This window comes from Brassica rapa, chromosome A04, assembly GCF_000309985.2.
Source record: "Brassica rapa cultivar Chiifu-401-42 chromosome A04, CAAS_Brap_v3.01, whole genome shotgun sequence".
NCBI classification, from domain to species: domain Eukaryota; kingdom Viridiplantae; phylum Streptophyta; class Magnoliopsida; order Brassicales; family Brassicaceae; genus Brassica; species Brassica rapa.
This window is the reverse complement of record NC_024798.2, coordinates 1,833,841-1,851,216: the sequence shown is the minus strand read 5'-3', so window position 1 is coordinate 1,851,216 and position 17,376 is coordinate 1,833,841. Positions and strand designations below refer to the sequence as shown.

Below are 17,376 nucleotides of genomic sequence, written 5' to 3'. Positions count from 1 at the left end.
ATTAAAAAGAATTAAGGGTCGTGAATCGCCCGATAAAATTCATCACTCCTCGCCGTTACATCCGCCTCGGCATGTGTGTCGGATGTTGACTCGCCTGGAATAGGATTTCGTTGTCGCATGGTCATCGGGGGAGGAGGAACCGATGGTCCTCTAGAAGAAGGAGACCCAAAGACTCTCTGAGTGTACTGAGTCTCGGGGACAGTCTCTTGTCCCGAAGAACCGGGAGCTGATGAAGACGACGGGTCTAAACGATTACCCGGCTCACCGAACATCTTTCTGTAATGGGCAGTAAGTCTACCTTTTCGAACCTGAGAAAAAAATTTAATTTTTTAAATTTTCGTCAACAGTATATTTTCCAACATTATCCACCTAATCAACACTAAATAACATATGATCCGTAAACTTATCTAAATTCCCTATACTAACCACCTAATCTACCTAAACTAACCAAATTAGAGAGGAATTAGAGAGGCTTACCATTGCAACGAAACAGGGAGGAAGTGGAGAGGAAGTAGAGAGGAAAGGAAGAGTGAACGCTCGGGGTGTATATATAAGATTACATTCCGTCGCAAATTCCTCGTAATTTTACGACGAATTACAGAGGCCCGTGTTTTTTTTTTACGACGAAACAGCGAGAGATTACAAAGGCCCGCGTTTTATTATACGAGGAAGTTACGAGGAATTACAAAGGCCCGTGTTTTTTAGGTACGAAGACGTTACGACGATTTTGCTTACGTGGAATTACCGAGGAAAGCTTCCCTATAAATATACCCGTAACTCTCCTTCTCAACCCACACCCAAACTCCCAAATCACACCCTATCTCACATCATACTCTCAAATCCAATCCTATTCAAATTATAAAAATTTGAGAAAAAAGGAAGAGAAGATGATATTGGAATTTATGTTGGTGAGACTTAAGTAATATAATTGCTGGAAGTCTTGCCACATGTAAATCCAGTATATTTCTTCTTTTTCTTTTTTTTTTTCTAGTTTTTACAGTACGAGGTGTTTACGACGATTTTGGTTACGTGGTATTTACGACGAATTTGTCCTACGTGGTATTTACGACGAATCTCTCCTACGTGGAATAAACGAGGAATTTGTCCTACGTGGTATTTACGACGAATTTGTCCTACGTGGTATTTACGACGAATCTCTCCTACGTGGAATAAACGAGGAATTCGTTGTAAGTTCGACGTCAACATACGAGGAATTAACGAGTATTCCGTTTAAATCCCTAAAATCCGAAACCCCAAACCCCAAACCCCATATTCCTTATCTTCTACTTCATATATTCCAAACCCTATCTTTATTTTCATTCCAAACCACAATTCTCTATCTTCGAATTCATATATTCCAAACCACAATTCTCATTTTTACTTATTCATAAAACAAACTCCCACATTTTCTTATTCACAAAACAAACTCCCACATTACCTTATTCATAAAACAAACTCTCACATTACATTATTCATAAAACAAACTACACAAAATCGAGTATATTTCTTCTTTTTCTTTTTTTTTCTAGTTTTTACAGTACGAGGTGTTTACGACGATTTTGGTTACGTGGTTTTTACGACGATTCCGTCCTACGTGGAATTAAAGTGGACCGCGTTCATCATTTATTTTACGTGGTATTTACGACGAATCTCTCCTACGTGGTATTTACGACGAATTTGTCCTACGTGGTATTTACGACGAATCTCTCCTACGTGGAATAAACGAGAAATTCGTCGTAAGTTCGACGTCAACATACGAGGAATTAACGAGTATTCTGTTTAAATCCCTAAAATCCGAAACCCCAAACCCCAAACCCCATATTCCTTATCTTCTTTTTCATATATTCCAAACCCTATCTTTATTTTCATTCCAAACCACAATTCCTTATCTTCTAATTCATATATTCCAAACCACAATTCCCACTTTTACTTATTCATAAAACAAACTCCCACATTTTCTTATTCACAAAACAAACTCCCACATTACCTTATTCATAAAACAAACTCTCACATTACCTTATTCATAAAACAAACTACACAAAATCGAAAATACATCAATCGGATTCATTAAACTCGTCTTCAACAGCTTCGTCTGTGGCATCATCGGTAAGATCTTCGTACTCGTGATTATGCGGATCAATGAGAAGGATGTCATCAATTTCTTGTTCAGGTTCCTCGACTTCATTTATCTGTTCTTCTTGCAATGGTGGTTCTTCTCCACTGATGATTCGTCCTCGAGGTGTTACTTTGATCACTGCTAACCAATTTATACCCGAATCTCTCATCCGAGGGTATGGAAGGAAGCTAACTTGGTCTGCTTGTGAAGCTAAGATGAAAGGCTCGAATTTGTTGTACCGTCGTCCACCGTTGACATCAACTACACCGAATTTGTTAGACCGAACACTTCTGTTGACGACGGGGTCGAACCATTCACATTTGAAGAGGACGCATTTCAGCTTCAGTATCCCTGGAAATTCGACTTCAATAATCTCCGTGTGTCGCTTACAAAGTTGGTGGATTCAAAATTAATTAGGTGCAAAAAAAAAACGTGTGTCACTTACAAAGTTGGTGGATTCAAAATTTCCTCGCTAAATCCTAGTAAATAGTTTCCTCGTAAATAAGACGCGAAGTTTACGTCCACTTTACGAGGAACGTACGTGAAACATGATATCATCGTTATTTCCTCGTAAATGACACGTTACATTACATCGACTTTACGACGAACGGTTTTTATCGTTAGTTTACGAGGAAATAACGATGATACCGTTATTCACGTAAAATCCTCGTAAAGTTAACGTAAACTTACGAGATTTTTTTTTCCTCGTTAATATTTCTCGTTAAGCTTGAGTTTTCTTGTAGTGGCAGTTTTATATTCCAACTAAACATGATATGAGTTATAAACTTATAATGGATACTTTTCTTCCACTACTTTCTTTTCTTACAATATTCTATGCATAGTCCAAACTTCGAACAACAAATTAAGAACCAGACATTATGCGTTTGATTTTAAACCTTTTGACTTTTAATGGAAAAAGTGATTAGTATATAATCTGCTAAATGTACATGATCTAGATTCACTTTTCCACATCCCTAGATATTGTTTCGTTGACATTTGCAGTTTATGATGACTTTATGTAGCATACTCGAGACCCAAAATTAATATTTTGGAGAATGTTTTACGTAACATTTGAAGACAATTTCATATGAATACGATGCGATTACATAAGGTGTGTTGGGTCAAAACCAATGTTTTTAAACCCGACCCGGACACTGAACCGGACGATTTACCGGGTTACTGGGTCACTGGGTCGACCGCGGGTTAATAAATAAATTAATTTTATTATATAATAATATATTAACTATGAAAATAAATATATAAAAACTAAAATTTAATATTTTCTAAATATTTTTTAAAACATAAAATAATAGTTTGGATATGTATATACTTTATGTTTAAAAAATATTTAACAAATACTTAACTTTAGTGTTTATATTTTTATATTCATTTGACATGCAAAATATCAAAAATATAGTTTAGACTATTTAAAATTTTCTGTAACAAAGTAAGAGTTATGACATCTAAAAAAATCAAGATATAAAACTCACAAATATTTAAATATCTAATGTGAATAATAAATTAACTTCAAATTCAAAATAAACTAAAATTAAATGATCATTGTAATAAATTGTCAATAACAGAAATAAACTAACACCAAATCACATTAACTAATTTTAGTTTTCTCTATCATCGTTCACTTCATTTTTTTAGGTGGCAAAGTAAAAAATATTCATCAAAATCTAAAAACTACAAATATAAAACTGAAAAGGAAAAACCTAATTTTTTTTTATCAGCACCTAACTTTTTAATTGAAAACTTAAAATATAAAACATAATCTAAAAACTAAAATAGGAGTAAAAGTTATTTATTGGTTCAACCGGATGGTTCAACCGGTATCGGGTTCCGGGGTTTAGTGGGGTTTTGCGGGTTTGTACGGGTTTTTTTGGGTTTCTAAATATTGGGTTTTTCATAAAATCCAAACCGGATTTTTTCTGGGTCACCGGGTTTACTGGTTCAACCGCGGGTCCGGGTTGGGTTTCAAAACACTGGTCAAAACAATTCTTTTCATTGTAATATGCAAGTGAAATCATGTAAACTTTGTTCACACGTAACTTATTTTTCTATCAACGAGAAGAGAAGCTTATTATTCATTTCTACGGTTGCATCACTCTCCTTTTCTAATTATCGATCTTTCCTTCTGCCAAAGACAAGACCATCTGGTGACATCCAGATTAAAATTTGAGGGACTAAGAAAATATTTAATGGAATCAAATAAATTTCATCAAAAGAAAAAAAATATTGGACTAAATTTTTTTGTTAAAAACAAAGAGATGAAGCAGTCAATTCTATCAACTGACTCAACTACATTTATGTAAAACTATCTATTTTCTTAATTTTAATTAATCAATCTTGTTTCTTGACTCAAACAAAATTAACGCCTGAAAGTAAGTGACTCGTTCAAATAAAGCGTAAGAGTTTGTTACACTAAACAAACCCTTACCTTCCTCCACAAGTCATATAACATCTCGCGTCTCCTTCTTCTCTCCTCCACCTCTACAACACATTCTTTCCTCTGCTCTATCGAGACTGCTCCCTCTCTTCAATGGCAGATCACAAAGATCAACGCATGATAGATCCTCTCGAAGGTACACGTACGTCTGTTCAAAAACTCCTCACGAATCAACTTCTTACGTAACATTTCGATCGCATATCTCTTTAGGGTTTACGAATGATTCCTCTTCATTGATGTAATCTTGATTCTGTTACTACTGTGATGCAGACATGACAGATCAATCCGTAGAAGAAGACTCCAAGAAACAGAAACTCAACGAACAACAAAGAAGAGCGTTTTACGCTGTTCTCCTTGCCTTCAGAGCTGAAACCTTGTCATCAGGAAACGTAAAACACTTCTCTCTTCTCGTCATTATATCTTTGTGTTTGCTTCTCTTAAGGGTGTGTCTTGGTGTTGCTTCAGAAGAGGACTCAGATCATAGAGAAGCTGATGAGCGAGTGGAGTATAGCGCAAGAAACTCTCGTCTCTTTTGAGGATAACATTCAGAAGAATCTTGTTGCTCATCAAGAAAGGTATACACTTTTGATCATAAAGGGTTTTAACTTTCGATTATTTTTAACTATTTTTTTTTGTTTTCCTCAGGGTTGATTCTGAGGTGAAGGAACCGAAGAAGCCGCTAACCATAAGCCAGCCTGTAAAGCAGAACATTGATTTGGGCCTTTTTGTAACAAAGTTGCAGGCAAAGAAGCCAACACTGTGTTCGAGCTGGGGCAGAGTTAACCCGGAGGCTCTAGTTGGAAGAAGGGTCTGCGTAAGAATGCCTGGTGAAGATGAGTTCGAAGTCTTGGTGATCAAAGAGTTCAACGCTAAAGATGTAATGAAACAAAACTCTTTTCCTTTGTGTGTTCTCTCTTTGTGTCTTTGTTCATGTTCTAAGTAAGTTTACTTTTGCTAGGGAACGCATCGTCTGGCGACTGTTGACCCGAACGTGATGTGGTTGAATGAAACGTTAAGCTGGATTGATGTTAGGAAGGTAATACATAGAAGTGTTTGTCATCTCATTTCATGTGTATGATCTGATCTCAAAATGATTAATTGCAGGTTCCGGATGAAGATATTAGATGGAAAAATGGAGAGAAGCCAGACTTTGAAACTCCTCCAGGATCTGGTGCAGGACATTGATGAGTATCAGTAAAACTCTCTTATGCTTTTTGATTGTTTGAGATCTTTAGTACTTGGGTCAGTGTAAACATGATGATGTTTCCAGTAGTTTTTCTTTTTGTAAGTGGTTGCTTTATTGCCAAACACTTGATTCGTATGTGAGGATTGATGCTTGTTCCCATTTTTTGTTGAACCAAACTTGCAAGCAATCATGACCAAAAAAATTCATAGATTCATCATAATTAAGATTACATATTGTGTGAGGGATTGACAGAAAAGTCTTCTCATGGCGAGTTAACTAAACATGACTAATAACTACTTGTAAACATCTTAGTTATAGATCAACTGCTTCCAGATAGCTTTCTAGATCCTAGAGACTTAGCAAATATCCTTTGGCTCATCCATGGTTGAGACTTATCATACAGTCAAGCTCATAGCTAACTGCCAACATATTAAACGTCTTGCAATTCCATTGAAATGTTCTGAAGATGTTCCAAAATGCAGCAGTAACTTAAACGCATATATACAAAAGCCATAGCTAAATCAAGAAGACGAATAAAGCTTTACATCAACTCTCAAGATCATGGCAGTTACCACCAAATAGTACCATCATTAAGCAGCTCCTTTCAAAGCTTTCTTCAGCTCCTCCGCCACGTCACCCTCTTCCTTGCTCTTCTTCCCTCCGTAATCCGACGTCGTTCTCTCACTACTCCACCGTTCACCTCTCGCTCTACCATTATTGTTGTTATTGCTACTCCTCTCGGCCTCACGGTACTTTGAATGCGAACCGTAATCTACCGTCGCCGGATAAAACGGCCTGACGTTCGATACCATCACTCCCCTCAGATCTTCAACAGCTCTCTTCAACTGCCTATTCTCCGACCGAAGCTCCTCCAAGACCAAACACACATCATCACTATTTCTCAAACCCGGATCGCTAACGGGTTTAACCTCTTTACAACCCGACCCGTCCACGTGTTCGATCCCTATCTTATCCATCACCAAGAAAGGAAACCTCCGCAACGAAATCTCAGCCGTCGGATCAAAATCCCGCCTGATCTCCGTCGGTACCCTAACCCCCCACCGAAAATTCACCACCGCGCGTCCCCTCACCGGCAGCGACGTCCTCGCCGCGACCTCCACGCCGGAAAGCAAACCGGCGATATCTCCGGCGGACGTCGACGGCAAGACGGTGACTTTCCTCAACCCTCCGCCGGGACCTGGAGAATCCACGACCTCGATGGACGAATCCTCCTCTCCGTTCACCGGTCCGATCATATCGAATCCGGAGGAGGAATGAGACTTTTTGATCGAGAAGTCGCCGAACCGCGGCTTGAAGTGGAGCATGAAGGTTGGGTTACCTTTACCGAGGAGGTTGAACTCGGCGCTCATGAGCATGGAGGCGGAGACCGGAGAGCCGAAGGGTCCGGTTCCGGTTTTGACGACGAGGGAGAAAGGGCTGTGGGAGTCGTTGGGGCGGTACGCGAGCTTGAGGGACGGGCCGGATTCGAAGAACGTGGAGAGGTTGAGGCTGAGCTCTTTGGATTCTCCGGCGACGATTCCGGACTGGAACGGGAGGCCTAAGATGGAGAGAGGGACCTTGGCGCGGAGGAGAGGCTTCTTCTCCTCGCGGAACTTCATCGACGCCTTCATTCTCGCTACGGACAGTGCAGTGGATTTTTTTTTTCTCTCTGTAAAAGTTATGGTTGGAGATGGAGGAGACAGAAGGTGGGGAGTTTACGGTTTTGCCCTTGTGTTATGTAACGAATAACGGTTAGTGTGTAACTGGTATGTGTTGTAATTATGTGGAAGTTACAAGGGGGAGAGATAAGATGGTGAAGGCTTGAAATGGAAGGTGGACAAAGCTCTGGTGTTTTGTTTATCTTTTAGGCTTTTGTTGTTTTGTTTCCGCTTCTGTTGATTTCTTTAAGCCCGTGAAGATTACATGGGCCTAATTGGGCTGATAATTTCACGGATACTAATGAGGAATTTGTTAGTCAAGACTTTTTTAAAAATTGGAAATAATTCTCTTGGTCTAGTAGTTTGATTAAGAGAGAATTTATTAAAGTTATACACCAACAATTTGAATTAAAAAACCTGTCGGGGTCCATCCATACACCAACATATATAACAAAATCTGATATTGTGGATATCCAATTAAATAGATATGATGTATGATGTAAAGTACTCCCTCTATTCCTAAAAGATGCATGTTCTAGAAAAAAAATTTGTTTTAAAAAGATATATTTTTTACTTTTTCAATGTATGATTTTATGAAAAATTGTAAGTTTCAAAAAAATTAATGGTATTTATTGAATTTTTATTGGATTAAAGTTATGGAAAATTGTTATTCACAAAAAACAATGCATATTTAATGAATTTTCTTAATATATGTGAAAAGTTTAGAATATGCATTTTTTAAAAACAGAGGGAGTATATTATATCTTTGGTTTTGTAACAAAAACTACCTATTTACTAATATACACTTTGGAAGATTATCATTAAGGTAATTAAGCAACCAATTATTATTTCCTCAAACTAAATCGTACGAACATGGATTAAATACTATTGGATTAATTTTGTTTGTTGACAAATTTTTAAAACTAAAAATCTGTCGGGGTCCATCCACATTCCAGCTAAGGAGAGTAAGTACAATAAGAACTGCGAACCACGTCAAACAAATACGAGGAGGACCACCATCTATACGGCTTAACTATGGACACGTGTCTAACATACATCGGCTTAGTAGCATGCATGTGGTCCGAATCTAAAAAGAGAGCACAAGACTCGTGTGTTCGACTCTGAGTCTCTCACGTACACGTTTGTACACAACAAAGTTCGAACCAAATCAGCAAAGCCTTTCTGTTAAGTTTCAGTTCTCTTTATTGTAGCTTTTATATACATTTCACGCTACATCCAACGGCTATTATTCGTTAGATCCTGTTGTTATCGTCTAATCATTCACCATTGACTCTATTTCTCTCTAAACTATATATGGGTCATAGCTTAAGCCTTTAGAAAACCATAATGTTTATTTAGTTCCAAAATATATTCTGACGCAAAGTAAGATCGTGCAACAAAAACCTAGGGGACTATTTAAGGTTTTTAAAAGGGTTTAATATGTTTCTGTAAAGATGATCGATCGACCCACGTATATATATGACCTATCTAATTAACATCTTTTTTTTAACATCAACAAAAATATACTTTTGTAGTTAACGTATATTTAGTTTAACATATAATAGATATAGGGGATGCTAGTTGTTTTCTTCATTAATTTATTTTTCTTGCAAAGTTGTCACATAGCAAGCAAGGGATATTTTATCAGATAATATATGTATAGCTATATGCATATCGACGATATCTTCTTTTATAATATACTTAAGTAATGAGCTTGTTGTATATAGATTTTGGATTCGAATTAGATAATGTATAAATAATATGTACATGTTGGATTGGATCATCCAAAAACATATATACCATACTCCTTTGAGTTGTGCGTGTGTGCTAAATCAAAGGTATTAATTCTTATTTTATTTGTATTTGTATTTTGATAAAGGTGAAAAGGTGAAAAAAATAGACGTAAGGAAGTGAAACTGCCTCGTGCATATGAGAAAAAGGACGTGAGACAACTAAAGGTAAAAGGTAAGTGAGAGTCACCGAAGAGTCATGCCATCTCCATGTGTTCACATTCCACTTTATCATTTATCTCCATCGTTTCTACATTATTGTCTCCACATTTTTGATCAACTACGTTCTTTTCTTCTAAGAACCTTCAATTGCTTGACTGCAACAGAAAATGCAGTCATCTTTTGCAATTATATATGAATATATGATACTTAACTTAGGCCAAATATGAAAATGTAAAATAAAAGTCCAGATCAGTCTAGGCAAAAAAGAATCTCTACCATCAACTAGACAAGTAATTAGTAATTTAGTATTCGCCAATATTGTATTCTTGGGAATAAAAACAATCATAAGTTTGTTGAGTTTGTGTGCCAGACATGGGTCCAAGTTTGTGAAATCCTACTTGTATATTAATTTAATCCATTAACTAGTACCACCTGCATTTATCTATAATACACAAGCACAAACATGAGACATAACATAAATATTTAGTATTATGTAAAGTATAAAATATGCCTTATTAAAGAAGTTACAACATGATAATTTGATTAGTGGGAGAAGACCAATGCGCTTAAAGATATTTTATGTCTTGTGTTGAGGCATACTTATATATCTTTCTTATAGTAACTACATGTAATTAGTTAATCCAACTAGCTTCTTTTGAGTTTTGTTAATCCAACTAGTTTCTTTTGAATTTACATGATGGCTATAAAGTTATAAAAATATTAACGAAGTTCCCATTTTATTATTCACATACGTCTAGTTCATGTATACACTTTCCACATATAAAATCATTTAAATTGAAGAATAATGATTTTAAATTTTTTTTTTTGTTCTTACTAATCATTTCCAATTTCCTCCTATATAACCTTGACATATCTCCACTTACTATCATATTCACCAACTCCATCTTTCTCTCTTCTAACAATAAACCCTAATAACTCCAAAAATGGAAGCCACCATCTTCAAGAAAACAAGGAGCTCATCATCAACCCTAGCGATGCATAAACAGTCATACTCAATAACCAAAACAAAGCCAAAGATCCGTATAATTCATATATATGCACCTGAGATCATCAAGACCGACGTTGCCAACTTCAGAGAGCTCGTCCAAAGCCTCACAGGCAAACCAGAAGACCATGGCGTTTCCAAAACAAAACCAAGAAGAGGTACTCGTGGTCAAGTCCAAGACATGATCAACAAGGAGAAGCTAAGGGAAGCCGAGCGTTGTGATGATCAAGGGTTCTGCTCAAACTCAGAGATGGAAGAGATGTCGATGACTTGGCACGGTGGTAATAACTGTGGTGAGAGCTCAGGAGGGTTCTTGAATGGTTTTGGAGATTTTGGAGGGTTTATTCAAGAACTTGGTGAATTCCCCTATTTGCCCTTGTCTTCCATGGATGCTTCTGCTTCTTCTAACTCGTCTTCTTCCTCGCATTTACATGGTGGATCAATTTTCTCAGATTCTCATCACCAATTCTAACTCTTGTCTCTTGAACAAAAGAGTTTTTTTTTCTTTATAAATGGTGTCTATTATTTTCTTTATTAGATTTTTGTGGAAATAAATTTTATTTGTATTTGTTTATTACAATTAATTGATTTTATGTAAAGCTTAAACTCCTTTAGTTTCGCCCTTGATGTCTTATGATTTGTTCATAGTGTTAAAGACACTTCACTACCCCTCTGTTTATAAATTAAGCAAAATATTTATATTTACACATTAAAAATTGGTTAAAAATAATGTATTCTTTTGTGATTTAATTATTTTCCATAAGAATTAGTAGTATTTGAATAATTATAATCACTTTTTGAAGTTTACCATAATCAACTAGTATAAATAGTATAGAAAGTGTAAAATATACATCTAGAAATGAAGGAGGGCATTTAACCTTTAATTTCGTTTCTCAAAATGTTAAATAATGGATAATGACACGACATCTCTGTGTCCGGAGAGATAGAGTAAGTTGTATTCAGTTTGTTTGACATTTACAGACATAAACAAAGGAACATAAGGACCTGTTCTTTATTTAACTGTTGTATTCAACATTCTCTACAACGCTGGATGAAGACGATGTTTCAACCCTCGTTAGAACTTCAGGCACTCCCAAGGTATCTCTTACAATCTGCAGAACAACAAAAAACACCTTTTCATATTCCATGAGCTTCTTTGCAAGGTTTTTTTAACTTCTAAGGGCATAACCATTCATTAACTCACAAGAATCTCGTCGTCTAGATAAGATATCATGAAGAATCTCTGGTAAGATCCACCTGAAAGCCAACAACGGCATGGTTAGAATGTTACATGTGAGGAGGGCAATGTAAAAAATGTGGCTTATTATATGGCTTACCAAGTGGAATCCTTAGACCATTGGCTAGAGTATCCTTGACAGGTTCAGGAAGCTGCTGCAACGTAGTGGTAGCTTGACCCAACAAACCTCTTAGCTGTTCCGGTACTGCTTCTTCAATAACAGTTGGCGACTCTAGCATTCCCTCTAGATACTCTTCCTTCATCCTTAAAGGCCCTTCTACTGTCAGTTTCGACGTCAGGATGACTTTGTTTTCTATCTGCATAGACAAATAACTCCTTCTTATTCATATTTTTTGTACAATCAAACGGTTGTTCTATTACTCAAAATCTACTAATACATATCCATAAGTCATATACAAGAATGAATATATACCATGTTTAGCAGCTTAACGTTGGCGGTGGCCCTTGTGCTAGCATCTTTAATGACAATGTCCATACTAGATAGACTCACAAATGAAGAAGGAAACCTCCTGCCACAGTCACAAACAGATCAATGCTTAAAAAAACTTGTATTGCTTGTCTATGAGGAAGATCCATAGTAGTAAGAAGACTAACTCGAATAAAACACGAGCAGCAAGTGAACCAGGAGTGTTGGATCCAAACCACTCAAAACTCCATCTACCTTCAAGGTAAGGAGACCTGAAAAAGCATCAGAAAAACCAGTTCATCAGTTTGTCCTTTTAAAAACCTGAAGCTGGTAATAGCAGCACCTACGTGGTTGGTCTAGGAGTTGGGTTAAGCCGCTCAAGAGTTGTTATCCTCTCGTTCACATCAATCTTTTGTAGATCAGTGATCTTCCCTGTAACTAAAGCCTCAAAGCCTCCAGCATCATTGAACTGTTAAATCTCATACAGAGAGAGTAATCAAAATCAAAAACAGGTTAACGCTGCTGATTCTTGAAATAAAGCTGTTACTACTAAAGGAGGCAACTTTCAATTCAAGATATTGAAATTGAAGATCTAAAGAGGGTAAAGGTAGAGACTTTACGGCGAGGATGAGAGATTCTTTGGCGGAGAGACGCTCCATTTCTCTGGCGTAAACCGAAGGGATCCCTTGAGCTGCCGCCTCTTGCACCATAGCTCTGCATATCATTCTCCGGGAATGACTCTTCTTCTCCGGGTGAAGACTGAGAGAAGCCCTTGGTGGTGCGGAGGATGAGAAGCTCAATCGAACCGCGGAGGTGGCGGAGACGGAACAGTGTTGTAGGAGTGCCATTGGAGAAGAAAAATGTCAGAGATTGGTCTGAGTAGAAATCTGAGGAACGAGGAAGAAGAGAAGGAGAGAGAGAGAGAGAGCTAAAAGCAGTCTCTTTTATTTACTACTAGGGGTTTGAGTTTGCATTAAAATTATTTTATATTAAAATATATTTTAATTTGATAAAACATTTTGAAATTTACTTAAATTGAATATAACAAATATAATTTGTTTTCTAATTAGATTATATATATTTATTTTGTTAAAAATTGACTTTTGTTTACAAATTTTAAGTGTTTGGATTTTTATTTGTTATCAACTATATTTTATGAGTTTTAACTATTTTATTTTCAGTATTCGTTTCAGTTATTTTAATGAAATTACTTTCTCTTGTGTTGTATTTGCATGAGTTTATATTTTTTTTTGCTTCATCTTGCATGAGATTATATGTGTAGTATATATTAATTTTTTTTAATTGTATGTTAGAGTTTTATACTTGATTGTGGTACATGTTAATGTATTTTATGATCCATGATTATGAGTGTGTCTCTAACAATGTTTTTATTCAAAAGTTTCCTTAATCAAACACTAAAATTCACCCAACACTATCATATGTTTCTTTCTTCTTTATCGTTGGCTACTCCATCGCTTTATGGTGTCTATTGACATCTTTTTCTTATGCTTTCGTAGTTTATTGTTTCTGCCTTTGTCTCCATTGTTAATACCACATTGTTTTTTTCTTTTCGTGTAACACCACAGACTGTTGTTATGTTTAAAATATCAAATACTAAAATCACATTTTTTTTGCTAATCTAGCATGTTTTATCTTCTCGAGTTTTTCGGTTAAGTTTTAATCGAAAAATGTATTCTTTTCATTTGTCAACAGAAAAGAAAAGGTATTGTAGAACACTTTTATTATATTTCACTTAAATAACGAAAATATGTTTTTTGCTCTTGTGGTATCAATATTTTTTTTTCATAGTCTCTGCATCCAGCTCCAAGTTCGAACATGTATCTTATTTGTAGTAAATATTTATTAACATTTTAGTGATTTATTCTAAGTTCTAACCTTGTAAATCAAGTTTGAGAAAATAATTATATAGTTGAAACCAAAAACCCAAAGCAAAAAGAAATACTCAAACAACTAAGGCCATATTATTATCTTTTATTTCATTGCATGTAAAAAAAAATGATTTGGTAGCTTTTTACATGTGTGCTTCTGTTTCTAATCATTCATTTGTTTTACAGCAATCTCCGGCAAGATGAACTTCATCGTTGGGCTCTGTTTAAGAAATTTAACTATTCGTTAACTCTGAAGTTGGGTGGCCGCCAGAGTGTTTATGAAACAGAGTAGTTAAGAAAATATCTTAAATGTGGTGTCCGTAAAATCAGTGGTCTTTTGGTCGTCTTGTCTTTATCGGGCCTTTTTTATGAAGCAATCTTCGATGGATTAAGCACGCTGCTGTACCTAGGTTTTGATTACTTCAACAAACATGAGTTGATGAGCAAGCTTTAAGAGAACCTTTATTTATAAGAAATTGGATCACATCTGTTTCTTTGTGACAACTATAATTTGTGGGACCTCTGCAGCATGGACACTAATCAGCTTCGTCATTTCACCGTCGAATGTGGAAAACACGGTAGCATTCTTCGACATTGGTAGCATTCTTGGCACGTGTCTCCAAGAATGGGATCTCATGTTCATCTGCAAAAGCATGTGTTGGTTGAACAAACATTACAGTAAATCATACAAAACTGCCAAAAGACCTTAACTGTGAAGAACTTCTGAAGCATATTTTACCTTGGTTGTTTCAGCGGATACAACTTTCTGTGAAGTGAGATCACAATTGTTCCCAACCAGTAGCTTGTTCACATTGTCACTGGTGTAGCGGCCGATTTGGTTTAGCCATTGCTTGGCATTGTTGAAGCTTTCTTGGTCTGTTAATAAGTCACCTGAATTGAGAAAAAAATACATTAAGGTTTAGAGTCTCGTTGATGGTTGCCAGATAACATGGAGTTGGTAACGCTAGTGTTATAATGAGCATAATACAATGATTCCACGAGCTCCTCTGTAGTAACGGGTTAAGTAAAGAGGACCAATTCATAAACAAATAGAGCCTGACGAATATATGTATGAATGCAACAAAAAGTAGGAAACACAAAATAGCATACCACCAACTATCTTAGGATTCACGCTCGTGGCAATTATAACTTTTGGCTCTTTCCCATAGCTGTCAAATTTGGTATGAAATGAAACGCAAGAGCCATTGAATCAAGCATATACTAACACAAACGTTTTCACCACTGCAAAGAAATGATGATATAAAATCAAATGAATGCGAAGAGAATCTATTATAACAAATGTCGATTATAAAATGGAAAGTACCTTTAAAGACGCAGAGTTAGCATCACACGATGTGCCCCTGGTATACGGTCGGTGATTGTGATTCTGATTGCATTCAACTCACCAAGTATGTCTGATAAAGAACTTATGGGATTAAGCTAACACATGATATCACAAAACCATTAAAACTACTCAGACTGAAGATACATATGAGGGAGTTGCTAGAGAGTGACCTTTCAGATCTCGTAGCGGTGTGACGGTTCATCGCAGGCAACAAACACATTTATAGTTAAAGCTTGAGCCGGTTATTGTAGGATGTAAAGAGGTCGATTGAATGCTTCCACAAAAACTTGGAGTTAAGCACTTATTAATGGAAGATTGAGACGTTACAGAGATCTGGGAACGGGGCTTTAGGTTCTGAAAATTTCTTTGGCTAGTCTACGAAGAATGCAAGTGTGAAGAGGAAGAGCCTAATGTTATAGTGGGCTTGTCATAATGTTCTTAAAAGTCCATTTCCCAAGCTGTAATAAACCGGAATAAATGCACAGAAATCAATTCAGATGCCGACTGGTTTGATTAAGTTACACGTGTCCAGAAATGCCCACTCTTTCCAGATGATGTGGAGGGCTGTGTGTAGAGCACAACTCTACTTTATTTATAAAGATTTGTCTTCTCTTCTCTTCTCGTTATCAAACGAGGCTAATCACGTTCAGTCAAAGATGATTAAAAAACATTAAGACTAGTTTTCACATGTTTATTTAGATTTTTTTTAATAAATAAAATAATAATTATTAATAATAATCCCTAAACTCTACTTAGCTCTAATCTTGGGGCTTGATCCTGACGAACTAGGGGTGGGCATTCAGTATTCATTCGTATTCGGTTCGAAACCATCGGATTTTTGGGATCAAAGATTTCAGTCTCATTCGTGTATTTCTAAGGGTTTGGTTCGTTCGGATCTTTACGGGTTCGATTTGGGTTCAGATAACTCATTTAAATAATTTTTAAAATTTTAGAATTTATTATATACTTTAAATTTCTCAAAATCTATAAAGAAAATAATATATTGCAGATAAATTTGAATAACATATGTCGAAATATCTAAACTTAACATATAAATTGGTTTGGTTTAAATATTTTGATAGAGAATCAATAGGTATTTTAAGTATTTTTGGTGTTTTGAATATATTTTTTTACCTATTTTAGACATTTATTTTTGACTATTTGTATATATTTTCAAGTATTTTAGACAACTTAAAAATATCTTATATATATTTGGATGGTTTTTGATATACATTAAATTTAAAAATAATTAATATATTATATAAATCTATTTCGGATACATTCGGGTATCGGTTCGGATCGGGTTCGGTTCTCTAGATACTAAAATTTTGAATCCGTTCGGATATCTAATCAATTTCGATTCGGGCTCGTTACTACTTTTTCGGATCGAATTCGGTTCAGTTCTTCGGATTCGGTTTTTTTTGTCCAGCCCTATGACGAACAATAGTCTCATAGACAGGCACTTGGTCTGAGTTCCTCATGTCCTTTAGACCTTCAAGATGTCAACAATGCGTACGTAAATTAGTTACTTCTTCTCATCAGAGTAAAGCTATATATTTTAGAGTAAAGCTATATATTTTACATTTGATCTTGTTCTATTTAATCTCTCAATTATTTTTCTTCCATACATCTAGTTAGTGATGTGCATAAAAGTGACATTCAGATGGGCACAACGACTCTACCAAATTGATCCTTGGATTTGTTTCTAGAACTGATTACAAGTTGGTAATGATGAAACACAAAATAGGATTAGTTTACCATGAACTAATTGTTTGTATGCCCTGATTGTGGCATATCATCCAATATGCAAAAAAACTTTTGCTATCAACTAACATGATTGATTATGATGAATTCTAAAATTCACTCGGAAATAAGGTTTACAAATAAAGTAACTTGGTTGAAAAGTAAGCTGATAATAGAAAGATGAGGCTATGATCAACTATGGAAAATGGATGTTTTATTGATGATCTAAAACAAGTACAGATGGTGATTGATAGCAAAGAAAATTGTATGTAATGAGCTAAGCAGCCCCGGGACCGGGACGGGGACCGAAAACTGGGACGGGAGCGGGGACGGGAAACATCAAACTTTAAATTTGTAAATACGGG

General features: G+C 35.9%; 4 protein-coding genes and 1 long non-coding RNA gene across 7 annotated transcripts; 2 read left to right on the top strand and 3 right to left on the bottom strand.

The window, feature by feature from the left end:
* Positions 1-3,794: 3,794 nt before the first annotated feature.
* On the top strand, positions 3,795-5,930 carry LOC103863015 (protein EMSY-LIKE 1). 3 transcript variants are annotated; one of them, XM_033289699.1, is made up of 7 exons: positions 3,795-4,710; positions 4,839-4,957; positions 5,034-5,143; positions 5,214-5,226; positions 5,311-5,445; positions 5,527-5,604; positions 5,673-5,930. In XM_033289699.1, exons 1-7 carry the CDS (start codon positions 4,662-4,664, stop codon positions 5,751-5,753), a joined length of 585 nt encoding a protein of 194 aa, XP_033145590.1. In that variant the 5' UTR covers positions 3,795-4,661; the 3' UTR covers positions 5,754-5,930. The 3 variants fall into 3 exon arrangements, with proteins under 3 accessions (XP_033145590.1, XP_009138995.1, XP_009138996.1); XM_009140747.3 differs by having other exon boundaries at positions 3,829-4,710; positions 5,214-5,445; XM_009140748.3 differs by having other exon boundaries at positions 3,831-4,704; positions 5,214-5,445.
* Positions 5,931-6,184: 254 nt separating this feature from the next.
* LOC103863013 lies at positions 6,185-7,474 on the bottom strand. Its single transcript, XM_009140746.3, has one exon. It carries the CDS (start codon positions 7,383-7,385, stop codon positions 6,345-6,347), a length of 1,041 nt encoding a protein of 346 aa, XP_009138994.1. The 5' UTR covers positions 7,386-7,474; the 3' UTR covers positions 6,185-6,344.
* A 229-nt stretch (positions 7,475-7,703) lies between these two features.
* Positions 7,704-11,482, top strand: LOC103863012 (VQ motif-containing protein 25). The gene has a single exon (XM_033289700.1). The coding sequence runs from the start codon at positions 10,309-10,311 to the stop codon at positions 10,840-10,842; it is 534 nt and encodes a 177-aa protein (XP_033145591.1). The 5' UTR covers positions 7,704-10,308; the 3' UTR covers positions 10,843-11,482.
* Positions 11,245-12,988, bottom strand: LOC103863011 (probable plastid-lipid-associated protein 9, chloroplastic). Its single transcript, XM_009140744.3, has 7 exons — positions 12,655-12,988; positions 12,382-12,503; positions 12,223-12,306; positions 12,041-12,137; positions 11,708-11,924; positions 11,575-11,627; positions 11,245-11,482 (listed from the first exon to the last, which is right to left on the bottom strand). The coding sequence occupies exons 1-7, from the start codon at positions 12,880-12,882 to the stop codon at positions 11,387-11,389; spliced, it is 897 nt and encodes a 298-aa protein (XP_009138992.1). The 5' UTR covers positions 12,883-12,988; the 3' UTR covers positions 11,245-11,386.
* Positions 12,989-13,254: 266 nt separating this feature from the next.
* LOC103863010 lies at positions 13,255-15,486 on the bottom strand. The gene is made up of 4 exons (XR_631857.3): positions 15,248-15,486; positions 15,034-15,165; positions 14,663-14,814; positions 13,255-14,566 (listed from the first exon to the last, which is right to left on the bottom strand). It is a non-coding gene; the product is annotated as an uncharacterized LOC103863010 (long non-coding RNA).
* Between the last annotated feature and the right edge of the window lie 1,890 nt (positions 15,487-17,376).